Source organism: Falco rusticolus, chromosome 3 (assembly GCF_015220075.1).
Source record: "Falco rusticolus isolate bFalRus1 chromosome 3, bFalRus1.pri, whole genome shotgun sequence".
Classification (NCBI taxonomy): domain Eukaryota; kingdom Metazoa; phylum Chordata; class Aves; order Falconiformes; family Falconidae; genus Falco; species Falco rusticolus.
The window spans coordinates 116,652,559-116,665,720 of NC_051189.1; the positions used below are offsets into that span (position 1 = coordinate 116,652,559).

The 13,162-nt window shown below is 46.2% G+C and overlaps 1 protein-coding gene across 7 annotated transcripts in view; it reads right to left on the bottom strand.

Annotated features, from left to right (window-relative positions):
- Positions 1-2,139: 2,139 nt before the first annotated feature.
- NFYC (nuclear transcription factor Y subunit gamma) overlaps positions 2,140-13,162 on the bottom strand; it is a 37,137-nt gene continuing 26,114 nt past the window's right edge. For 6 of the 7 annotated variants that reach the window (XM_037379069.1, XM_037379067.1, XM_037379065.1 and 3 more), the window contains 6 exons: positions 12,736-12,831; positions 8,612-8,785; positions 8,135-8,293; positions 4,380-4,487; positions 3,572-3,631; positions 2,140-3,039 (listed from right to left, as the gene is read on the bottom strand). In XM_037379069.1, the coding sequence (XP_037234966.1) occupies positions 2,920-3,039; positions 3,572-3,631; positions 4,380-4,487; positions 8,135-8,293; positions 8,612-8,785; positions 12,736-12,831 (717 nt within the window). In that variant the 3' untranslated portion in view covers positions 2,140-2,919. The remainder of the gene's footprint in view (positions 3,040-3,571; positions 3,632-4,379; positions 4,488-8,134; positions 8,294-8,611; positions 8,786-12,735; positions 12,832-13,162) is intronic. The other variant, XM_037379070.1, reaches the window with a different exon arrangement.

Genomic DNA, 13,162 nt, shown 5'->3' on the forward strand with positions numbered 1-13,162 from the left:
ACAAACTTCAGCTCTTCAAAACAGCCTTCCTGTTCGCGGCAGCTAGGGTGCTCCTCTGGCACCGCAGGCAGCGTCTTATCTCCATTATTAGTTAAATATTAACACAATCAGCTTCAGTATTAATGTCTGTTACGTTCCCACACTCCTGGACGAGATCAGGCTTTGGGCGACCATCAAGACAACAGCGAGCGTGGCGAAACCAGCTTCCCCTTCGACAGAGGCTTTTGCTGGAAACTCCTTTCAGGAGCAGCATCCCACGTGTTCCTCCTATTTTCTGTCTTTTAAGCAATTTATTCCCATTCAAATTTAAACTATTTCAAGCAAACACAACTGCTTTGGGTAAAGAGCTTTCCTTCAGAAAAGCCTGGCTTGCTACCCCTGCTCCCGATTCCAGGAGCCGGCACGTCTCTCTCCATCCTTCCGAGCCAATTCCCCAGCTCCGCTCCTCGGCGCAAGGAAAAACGCCGTTCGGCCACCGAGCTGCGGGGGAGGCAGCGCATCCCTTCCCGCCGTGCTGCTGAGGGCGGGTGGGAAGCACCAGCACCGGCCACAGCACCTCGGCTCGGGTGGGACCCAGCTGCTGGCACCGACGGCAGCTTGGGCAGGGGGCAGCGAGGGTCGGAGCCTCGGTGGCCCCGCGCTCCTCCGGGGTATCCCCGCCCCCCCCCCCCAGCCCTCCCCGGGCAGTACCGCCCACGGGTGCCCTCTCGTGGCCGCTCCCACCTTCCACGCAAAGTGTTTTTTCCCCGCAAGGTGCTTTTCCCCGCCACGAGGTTCTTTTTCCCCTCCGCCACTTCCACCTTTTCCCTGCAAGGGAGGAGATGCTGCTCCAGGGCACATCCCCAGCCCTGCCAAGGACCCCCGCCCCGGTGGGCTGCAGCCACAAGGGCTGGGCAATGCCCGCAGGCACGGCCGCTTGCTGGGTGGGTAGAGTTGCTGGCAGAGACAGCAGTGGGAGAAAGAAACAAGCGTGCGTTCCCATCGCACCCAACCCCAGCTCCCACCCAGCCCCACGCCGCCCATTAACTCCACAACTTTCCTGGTGGCGTTACCAGCAACTCACAGGTCCAAGTAAAATCCGCCCCCCCTTCAAAAAGCAACCCAACCCACAAACGGCTGCTAGACACGTGCTGCTAAATCCTAACAAAGTGATTTGGTGGGTTTTGATGTTCCAGGCTACTTACGCACGAGGCTGTGGTACCACGGGGGTGATGCTTGGGAAGGTGCTGGGCTGCAGTGCCGCTGCAGGACACTGCTGGCTCCCAGGAACTACAGGATGGGGAAAATTTTAAAAAAAGGAGAAAATTGACATTTATGTAGCCCAGGAGACGCAGGTAATGCAGCAAGCTCCCTTGCCTGACTGGAACAACCATGCCCTCATTTAGCAGCTTGCACCAGCCAAGTGCTGAGGCAGCGTTTTCCTTCCCCAGCAGCAGCTCCCCGCACCAGGGCCAGCTTCGCGCCTGCATCCTGCATGGCCGGGCAGGATGCTGCCAGGGAAAGCACTTCCAGGGGCGAAGCAGCCGGCACCTGGGCACCGGGTTCCACGCCACGTGCAGGAATGGCCAAGCCTCTCCTCGTTGCAAAACCGCGGCAAACGCCACGTTCCTGCCAGCGCAAAGCAAGTGCCAGCGCTGGCCCCGGCGCTGTCTCCCAGCTCTGCCAAGCACTGCACAAAGGCACGGAGCCTCTCCTGGACAAAACGCCAACTATGTCAGACGGCTCGACGTTGGATGCACAAAGGTTCTGTTACAAACTTGCACCCCACTTTTAGCCAAGCCCTAAACCGGGCTTAACACTGCCGGGATCCCTGCGGCGTGTTGCATTAAACCTGACCTCTGGAGTTTGCTCAAACCTGCCCCAAACTCCTCCTGGCCGATTCAGCTGGACATCACGTGGAAGCTGCAGGTACCCACTGTACAGGTACCCACCGCTGAAGGGCTGTGCTCTGTGGAATTAATCCCTGTAGGACATCTTAACCACCCGTGTCACCCGATCCTTGTCCACCCCCTTCTCCAGGCCACCCTTACACCCTGGCGCTAGTTTCACTACTTCAGGTGTACTATTCTCCAGGGATTCAGGACGCTCCTTGCTTGGCAGGTTGACACCAGGCACTGGATCTCAAAGAAAGCACACACATTATCTTAAAAAGGAAATTTATTTCACTTTATGAAGCTTATATTACATGCATTGCCTGAAGCTAGTACAACAGTTAACAGCAGGGCTGGGTTTTGTCCAGACTTCCATTAGTGTTTCTGGAATAAACCAGGCCAAATTAAAGAATCTTTTGCCCTTAGAAAATACAGTCATGATACAAGGAATGTTTTTTTTTGTTTTCACTTTAATTACTCCTCCCCTACTCCCTGCCCTCAAGCTGCATACAGCCAATGCTTACCAAAAAAGGAGGCAGGAGAGGAAAATCTAACACACACATGCCCCCCATACACCCCTACCTAACAAACCACTGAGATGGGAGGACTGAATCTAGCTCTATTCAGAGGAAAAATTACAAACAGAATACCAGGAATAAAGCTCTTACAACAAACCAGATGCAGCACCCTTCAATAATTGTACTAGGTAAAAATATTTTACACGTTGTTCAATGAGATGCTACAACTTCCTTTTGATTAGTTCTCTTTCAGCTTTATGGGTCTGAACAGGCAGCTGAATATACCGAAATCTTGATTTCTAAAAATAAAAATAAAAATATTGCATTATTGTCAGTGTCTGTTGGATATTCTCTCATACCCACCAGAGGAAGGTGTATAGTGCACCAGAGATTGCAGCCTACTATAGGCTTAATATCAAGTACAGATACACAGAAGCAGATGTATTCATCAGACCAGGTTGGTATGGCAAGCGTCAAGCTGGTACGTGTTCGCTTCCACGCAGAGGGAAGACTCGCTACAACGTCCCTGTTCAGTCTCCTGTCACTTGTGTGGCTTGGCCATCTGAGGTTTGGTTGGTGGACTGAATGAACATGGGCTGGGTGATGTCCTGGCCTGCAGGCATGGTCACTTGCTGGATCTGATAAAGTTGCTGGCAGAGACAGGGGAAAGAAACAACTGTCAGTTCTCATCGCAGCCAGCACCAGCTCCCTCTGAGCGCAACGCTGTGCATTAACCCAGAAGTTCAGTGGCAGCATTAACAGCAACTCGCAGGTCAGAGTAAAATCTGCCGTGTCCACCCCCCCGCCAAAAAAACCACCCAGACCACAAATTGCCTCTGGACATTTGCAGTAAATCCTAACAAAGTTACGGGTTTCTGATGCCCAGATGGAGCTCAGGCTACTTACACAGCCATCAATAACTAGATGTTAAGACCTTTATTCCTCAACAGGGAGTGCAGAGTGCAGGGGACTGGACTAATTTGGAGCAAAGGCAGCAGAACACAAAGAATCCACCTGAATTAAGATTGGCACAGCATTCACTTGTTCTGCTCCCGGGTTTGCTAGCAGAAGAGGGGGCTTTATTGTGAGAAGCCAATTTTCCAGAACACGCAAGCCTTCAGGCCAGTCCTTCCAGTCCTTGACTTCAAGGGGACGCAGCACCACCGAACCCCAAGCTCTTACCTGCCCGTCTGTGAACTGGCTGAACTGCTGCTGCCCTTGCTGGACTTCTGTCTGCGTTATCTAGAAGGATAAGAGAAGGATGGTCACTGCCAGCACTTCGCAGAGGGTCAGAACCCCACTAACAACATTCTGCTGCTGCCTTTCAAGAGCTTTTAGACTCTTTCAAGCTTCATTATCCCACCACGTGGTAAGACATGGCTTATGCCGCCAGCCCGCAGCCATGCTGGTGCTAACCGTGAGTCAAGAACAAAGGACATGGGGTTCAGTTGTTCCAAACCAAACACAAGCCTGTCCTCTCTGACTTTTCACGAGGAGAAGGCGGCCTCCAGGATCACAGAAAAGCAGCAGCCTTCCTATCCTCTGAAGGCAGAGAAGAATCCCTTAGCGACCAGTCTCAACAAGAACATGAGACAACCTGCTGGCAGCAACGCTGGTCTTGATGTTTCACCTCTGCAATAGCTTTCCTGAGAGGTTGCACGGCTGCTCCTCCCTCACCCAGCCAGAAGGAGCAGAAGTAAAGAGAAGGTTGATGAACCGAAGTTTTACCTGCAATCAGCTCAGAAGCAGCATGAGCTTTATACAGTGACACACACACACACGCGTACATATATGCATGCACCTTTCATGTATAGGTAAAGGAGGCTTCCGCTATGCTCCTTGCTTTATTATTCCGATGAAAGCAACAGGAAGAAAAGAAATGCAGGAATCCTAGCCCAAGAGTTGGTAAATTCGACTGGAATTTGCAGTTTCAGGAGCTAGGGAACAACACTTTACCGGTTCATGTCGGCCCTGCTGTTATAGTGCATACCTGCTGTGCATTGGTTGCAAGCGTCTGGATCTGCCCCTGGACTACCTGGGTGCCTGACACAGGTTGGGCTAAGCGGATATACTGCAGCTGGCCAGCATTCAACTGAACCTGGAGACAAGTGGAGGGGGCAGGGAAAGAAAATTAAACAGGTAACTGTGTAACCTGAAACACACAAACTTGCCTTCTTTATTTCCATAACCGAAGCCGGAGTAATAGATGACACCGGGAAGCTTCAGTTGATTCACAGTTTAGATGAGTAACTACCACAGACCCTGCCAAAGCAAGAATGAAGTCCACAGAACTCCTGTAGGTTCTTGAAGTAAAACCCCGAGGAAGCACAACATTACTCCTTTCTCCAGAACGGGAGTGGTCAGTTAGTAGCTAAAGCGTATTAATTGCTAAATTTCAGAGAGCTTTGAGAATGCTTATTTTTCCGTTTGGTTACAAGCATCAAGTTACTACTTTGATCTATCATTTCACATAAAGAAAATTGTTACGAGCTAGCCACACGTAACGACACTGCCATTAGAGCGTGCCAAAAAATATTAAAGAATATATGGGAAATTTTCACATAAATAAAGCCGGCAGAGATGGCAAAACCCAAGGATATATTTGGAGGCTTACAGTGCAACTCTCTGCCAATATATGTCAACCCCCACCTGGCAAAGGCCGATAATTAAATATAATTATATTTATATAAATAAATAAATTTATATAAATAAAAGGTCAATACTTCTGTGTATAACATTGAAATGTAAATTTATTTTGTACAGCCTTGAGCTTGCAAGGTTAGATGCTTGGGGGTGTGGGATATGAAGACAACGTCACCATCGTAACCTGCGATGCAAACAGCTAATACTGCTAATACACACCCCAGAAGCAATAAAAAGGTCACAGTATGATTGATACTACTGCTGAATTTTTTCATTATGTGTTATTTAACTTTAGACCATTTAGATTCACCGTCTTAAGGTTAATTATATACAAAAAATGTTTCTGAGTTTTCCTCTTTTTCAAAAGGGGAAAGAAGGACATAGAAAACACTTTAAAAACTGCTCGCTGACACAGGTTCAAGTGCCTAGAACATGGTTTTGGCATCTACACAAACGCTGCTGACTTCACCAGCTGTGTCTATAAGCTCCAATATTATTTCAAGAGCAAATAAACTCCACATGAGCATAAACATTTCAATAAAGAATTTGTTTCTGCACCGAGATCTGCCGACAGATCACGTTTTCCATGCTGGGGGCTGCCTGCTTAGATTGCAACTACACTACTAACTGAATAGGCCAAAGCGATTTAGAAAGAGCGGTCTTCCAGAAATGAGAGTAAGCTCCAAAGAACCTGCCTAATGAAGTCCAGCTAAGACACAGATTAAATTTAACACGGAATTAATGTGGGCAAATGAGTGATTACCATTTAATTGATGTATATGCTTCCAATTTTTCTCCATTTATAAAAATGTAAGTCGGCTTTCCACAGGTCCTAGAGCAAATGGTAAATCGCAGCAGAGAAGTACACGCAGTATCAGGAGCACGTGGAAAACCAGCAGAGCACATTAGTAAGATTTTTTCAACACTCCTGCAATCGCCAGAGGCACTACCAGTTTCGTGAGAGTGTTTCCAACTGTCACATTTGTGTTATGAAAGATTCCTCGCTGAACCCTAACAAATACCAGAGTGAAAAGGAACTACCAGAAGACAGCACTAACCATACCAAGAGAAAAAAGAAACTCAAGGTGAAAAATAAGAAAAGCACAGCAGAAAGAAGAGCAGAACGGACAACAGCACTGAAGACGACAAAGGACTGCAATTCTGTGAAACCAAAAAGTGCTTTCCAGGTTACAGCACTAAAAAGCTCTCGCAGCAAGCTCCATGTTCTATTTTACTTTGCTTGCTGAAAATGAGCAAGGGGAAAGATGCTTCCTTCAGCACAAACTGTGACTCTTCAGCATGCTGTGATTAAGAATCCACTTAATTACACTCAGAACGGTATCTCTGCTAGGTAGAGAAGTGCAAGTTGTGAGTATTTCATTAAAGCACTGCTCCTAAGTTGCTCTGTTTTGTGGTCTTACAATTATGAGAGACTCAAGTGCTCCCAAAAGCTAAAGATGTCACTCTGGCACTTGGCAGTTTCCATCTCACATCTGCAGCACAAGAAGTTTCTGAGGACCAGTCACAACTACCTGTTCTTAGATGCTCCCAGGCAAGAGGAAGGTAGAAGCATATGCTTGGCCAAAACCAGACGCTAATTAAAAAGTCTCCAGTCTCACATTCCTAGAACACGAGACCACTTGCAACAGGATCAACCTACGTGGAGAACAGTCGCTTTCTGCAGAAGGTTATGGCCTCCTCACAGCTACTTGATAAAGAATTCTTTCTCCTAGCAAATCTCCAAGCCCCCTCCTTGTAGGGAGTTACAGCACTCACTGGAGACAACTGGAAAACAAGTCTGAGCTGTTCTTTTATTGCTGCGCCAAAGGAAGATGCTGCAACATTCAGTACTGTTGCAATGGATTCACTGAGGCTGGAGGTGGAGAACTCCTTCCAAAATGCTTTGAAGAAGAAGTATCTTGCAGAGACTTTCATAATGAAAGGCAGAAGAAAAAAAAAAAAAAAAAGTAAAAGAAAGGTACTGGAGAATGCACAGAAGAAAAAAGTTTGTTTGTAGTAGACCACCATATCTGGCAAGCAATTAACTTCCTTTCTGACCAACACCTTAAGCCAAGCAGTTAGGAAGCAGCTGAAGACTTAAGAGATGAAAAGAATTTGGAAGCGAGTTGGAAAAATCTGGCAGCACCCACAATTCAAACCTTTCTCAAGATGCTGTGTCAAAGCATGAACATTTGCCAGAGGTACAGGGGGGAAACTTAGCAAATCTTGAAAAGTGAAACTTGTGTGAAAGATCAGTTTTGCCACAGCTGTGGGTGCAGTTCTTAATAACTGAAATCAAAGACAAAGTGAAATACTTGTCTTGGTCACTTGGTCTGACCTTTGGGTTGCTGGTTAAGTACACAGAACTGGACAGACAGATTCTTTTTCTTTTCTTTAAGAGGTGTGAAATTTTCCAGATGGGAACCAAAAGACCCAACTTTGTTGTGATCCTAAGTCACAGAGTCGGGGCGGGGGGTGTGTGTGGAACCGTGACATTTTTTTGCCCCACATGTTTACCTAGGACACGTGCCAGGATGTTACTGCTGATGCTGGGTACTCAAAATCCCATTCTTAAGGCCACAGCAGGTCTACACTGACGTGAAAGCAAGAAGATTATTTTCTGGTTCTGCAAAACCATTCCTCCAACCAGCTCGAAGTATTTTGCAGAAATACTTCTTATAACATGAAAGTTTATTAATAACTCACAGATGGCACCTTTCCCACTCAGACTGCCAGGTCATGACTTCAGATTGCAGAGGCAAAACCAAGTAAAGGCAAAAGAAGTTAATTATGCTTTATTGAAACCATGCTGAAGTAAAGAACTAAGGTTTATCCAGGAAATATTTTATTTATTGCTTCCTAAGTCTTTCACTCAGGGGAAGGTGTTGGGGGTGGGCAATCAGTCTGCACTAGATGGGTTAGATTTATTTCCCCCTTTGTGTCACACCTGGTTAGTTTTTCTCTCTAAGTGCACGAAACACACCACTCAATCCAAAACCTCCTCTTACAGTTAAAAAAGCATACATATACAGTCTCATGCCAGAACACCAGTGGAGAGTTTGCTCACAAGACTGTTGCACATTTCTACTGGCAAAATCTTACCGGTATTTGCTGGATTTCTCCTGTATTGGTGATGATCTGCTGCATGACTTGCATGGTCTGCCCAGTTCCACTCTGAGCCTGCTGGGTCTGTCCTTGCGGCTGAGCCTGCACTATCTGGACCTGCTGGCCTTCTCCAACCTGCATCGTCACAGGGGTGGTCTGCAATCAAAACGGGGATAAGGACGAAGCAAGGACTGAACACAGGGGAAACAGCCACAAGACACAGACACTGTAATAGACAGACTGCTTCCCAGACCCACTGTTACTTGCTGATGCTTAAACCACCACGAAGGGAACCCAGGACCTAGATAACCCTTGTTACTAAGGCATCTGAACACCTGGTCGTGACCAGAAAACACTTTTCTATGTTGTTATAGACTGTTCTGAGCAGTGAGAACAGGATGTCACAATATACGGGCAAGCAGAGGGTTTCACTGGCTCCACTGAACTGCAAAACCAACACTGCTCATCCCTCACCTGCCCTTGCTGAGGCTGGGCGATGATGATCTGTCCTGGCTGGATGGTAGTTGTAGACGTGGTGGTCTGTTGGCCTTGCTGTTGGCCCTGAACCTGCACTGCAGCAGGCTGCTGAGCCAGCGTGAAATAATACTGGACGGGCTCCGCTGGGGTCACAGCCTGACGCACCTCCTCCTGCAGCACAGGTAAGAGACAGGTAAACGGGGAGGGAACAGATCAACATCCCCCCCATAAGCATGCTCCATGGGAAAGGATCTTTAAACTGTTACAAATGAGGTATTAACTAAGTAAACCTGAAATGATAAATCAAAAAGAGTTTCCTCATTTATTCAGCTATATAGAAATCAAAACCATTTCTAATACCTTATGTATAATAATGTAGTCACCCATTGCATTACGAGAAGCAAATGGATAAAATTCCCGTAGGTGAAATCTACGCAACTCCTCATCAGTAAATTCCATCCTCACCGGTTATCTTAACACGGAGTGAATTGCAAATGCACCAGGAAGACTTACAAAGCCTCATCTGTCAACAAAACCCTCTCCGTGGCCCAGGTGCCCAAAATGAATCTCAGTCTAGCTCCAATGTTAAACCCCTGGGAATAAAAGTCATGGATTTGACGCATACTGTCATGCCTTTATTTATTTCTCTAAATCCAGCTTTTCCAGAACGGTAACAATTTCATCTTGTGTCATGGCTTAACAGCCTGACTCTGCTGGTAGCAGGAATAACTCTACAGCGTGAAGAAACAAAAGGCTCTGCTCTAGCTCACTGTCAGAAGCACAGGCTGTAACACTGCTGTTCTCTTTTATCTAAGCAAGTCTTTAGGAGAGAAAAGCCCCTTATGATTAACGATATTTTAGGCAAAGAAGTAGATTTTATGAGATTATGTTAAGTGGCAAGCCGTTAACGCTCAAGAATCAAAATTCCCCAGTTCTCTAGAGGAGCAGTTGGATCTTGCACTTTATGGAAGACGCAGCTCACCAGACGTTCACTCCATGGCAGAAGGCGTAAACAATCCTCTCCCAGCCACCTCGAGTTCACAGCTGAGAGTGTAGGATGTTTACACGTGCTACAACATGGTAGATTCTCACTTACATGAGTCTGTCTGCTTGACTCCCCTGCATTAAATGTGACTTGCTCACAGATTACCTTCAGTATATCCAACTGGATAGGAAAAGAAGAATTCACATTAAACGAGATCAACATATGCTGTCTAAATGAGCATCAGGCTTGAGTAAATGAGCCCGTTCGCTTAGATGCTAGTCTCTCGGATGGACAGCAGCTAAGGAAGAGGCTTACTATTGGGAGGTTCCTCAATAGCCTACCAGAAAATTGCCCCCCCAAAGATTAAGCTGTTCACAGTTGGCTGTAATCAAGAAGCAACTTCTAAGCCTGGCTCTCAGAGCAAACATTAGCACTATCCCACGGTACTGCAAACCACTGCAATCAAACACTGCCTACATATGGTAGTTCACTGATTATTCCCACTCACTTCATCAAATCCTTTGGGGGCAGGATTAATAACAAATTTAAAATATATATTCAACAGGGCATGGCTCCTGTCAACCACAAAACTGCATGCATAGAAGAGCCGTGGCTGTTGCTATAAAGCCCCATCTTCAGATACATTATTTCTAGAGCATTCCAAGCCTCAAATCCTAGCTGAATCCTGAAACAATTAAGGCAACTGAGTACTTCTGTAAGTATCTGTTCCAGGTTAAGTTGCATTCGCTACAGGCAAAAATGGTTTTAAATCCAAATCTGCTTGAACGATGTTATACCACATCACTTGCCATCTTTTATTTTCAAGCCATGGCATTAGTTACCAGAGCAACATAACAGTCATAGTTTCGTTCCCTGCTCTTCCACGGAATGAACGCTAACTTGTCAAACAGTCTTTTCTGTGGTAGAGATAAAACACAGATTGTAACCCAGGCCAAAAAGCGCCGGCTGTCAGCCCGTAGGCAGCCACTTTTCAACACCGTTGTATTTTCCACTGCAGAGTCCTAACCTGCATTTGTACCGCGCAGCTCTTTCTCCATTAAACTTCTCTTGCCCTGAGAAGTTATTTCTAGTGATTCAGCAGTTTTCACAGGCAGCGGATGTACCAGCGTGAGACAGATCTCTAAAGCCTGTTTCAAACCAAACCCCAACAGGGTTCCACTGCTGATGCTGTGCAATGCAAAAGACACAGCTCTGGCGCGATCTATCATCACGACACGTTAATCTGGCAACCTATACGCTTCTAACACGCTACTAAAACACTTTGGGTGTTCGTTTGATTACAGAACTTGAATGTTCTGTAATCAGAACATTCTGATGCGAAACAAAAGTCTCCGGCAAGGAAAAGATATGGGCAATGTTCTCCCTCCCAAACATGGAGTACTACTAAAAATAGGACTACAGAGCAGAATAACTGAATGAGGCACCTAAAGGAGAAAGAACTGAGTTTGCAATGCCAGAATTAACCTGTGTTACTCCAGGCTGCAGCCAGCTTACTCAGCTGAATAAACTGAACGTGGGTTTTCTTTCCCCCAGTTAAGCAAAGCACCGAGAGCGGCTGTGCAGGCTGCGACTTTGTCTTTTTCTTTAATACCCAACTAACGATCTTTGGATAAATTGCCTCTGCCGCACTGCTGCAGGGATAAAGCGGGGAACTCGGTGAAGGAGCTGTGCCATGCTCCTACGTGTGACGCTCACTACGTGTACAGAAGACAAGAGTTGCCAGCACACATGTAATGAAGCCTTGGGATGCTACTAATTATAACCGCAGCTGACTGCGGCAGCGGAATGGACTCTCCTGCACATATTGTGGCACAGAAAGGTATTCTCCTCATTTACCAGAGTCACGCTGCTTCTGGAAATCAGAACATGAGGTTAAACTCAACTCAGGACATCATCATGAAGGGTGAAGTTTCCTCCCTTTGGCCATCACTTCAGTAGCACAAGGACTTCATGACAAGAAGTAAACCAGCAACTCCCAAAATCCAAGTCCCCAGTGGAAACGCTGGTCTCTACACTCAGAGCAGGTATCTTTTTGCATGTTATCCAGAATTTATATTGGAATACAAAAAAACACATCAAAGAAAAAATTCCAAGTAAAGCATTTGCCAGAAAGATGTTTTACAGCACGCCAGCCTCTCCAGTAGCACTCGCTAGAGAAGCTATTTTAACCTTGGGTTTTTTTCAAAGGCTAACTACATTGCAAACCTTCAACAGGATCAGAAAGCCAGTTGAAGGAATTATTAGAACATTTTTTTGAATTTTTGCATTTACTGTTCAGAAGAAATTGCTCCAGTTGAGTGCTGGGCAGCGATTCCAGGAGTTGCTGAACAAGGTGCAGCACTGTCCAGACGGAGCCGTTCCCTAGGAGAGGTGTACTGATGCTAGCCCAACCATCTAATCAGACAACTTGTAACGAAGAGAGACGTGTAATAACTGAACTGGTGAACTTTCAGGAGCAGAACACCAAGCTTTCAGGAGGAGATGAATTACATCTACCAGGAGCTGTTTCTTTGTACATTTGAAGTGGCAAGATTGAGCTTCAACCCCACCTCACTGCATTTTCAGCATCGCCTCAAACCTGGAGGGAAACAAGGGCTTTGTAAAACACAAGGGCCCCTAAGTTTCAGAGATCTTACACTCAGATGACCGCAGCAGCCTCCTGCTGTAAACATCCGACTGAAAGCTCCTTCTAGCACCTTACAGCTTCCAGTCAAGGATGTTTACAGTAGCAACGACTGCCCCAAAGGATGCAGGAGGTGGTACTTTAGGCGAAGAACCCTGTTTCTCCCTTTACAAGCCAAAGGATGAGGACTCAGCACACTCCCACATTTTTTTAACACTGGCAACATCTGGCATCAGAACTAGTTAGTAGTTTTTGTCACTTAAGTAAAACCCCAAGTCAGCCTTCTGTAAACTTCCACTCAAGCTCTATTTCCATAAAATGATTAAGAATGATGAACCTGAAAACTACCGTAAACAAATATGTCAAGGAGAGAGGCACAAACCTCATGTTTAAATCTGATTCAGTATTCCTTTATCAACTCCCTTTTAATTAAGAGACTGAAATCACACCCAGGAAAGGACAGACAACAAGGCAATCATTTTTGTGTCTCACCTGCCGCTTTGGAGGTTTCAGTTCATCTCTTGGAACAATATCGATAAGAAAATCAAATTGATCAAACTTTGTAATTGCCATGGCAATGTCATTCCTCTATAACAACAAAGAGAGAAAACCGTTCTTCAGAAGTCTGTTTTGTCACTGGATAAATGAAGTTAGAGCTTTTTAATCGAGTCCAGGGAGGGTGTCTTCTCCAGATCCCAAGCGGTCAAGCCAGGTGGTGGCAAACCCTTCTGTTTCAGTCCCAACACTGTCCTGTGCTGCGCGCGGCCTTTGAGATGTGCAGTAAGAAGGTGCTTATCAAACTCAGGCTTTTACACTCATCGACTCACCCACCAGGCCTAATCAGGCTCTCCACAACAGCGCTGCTGTAAATTCACTACAGAGGGCTCACGACAACCGCCATAAGCCTTTTAGCACGTTA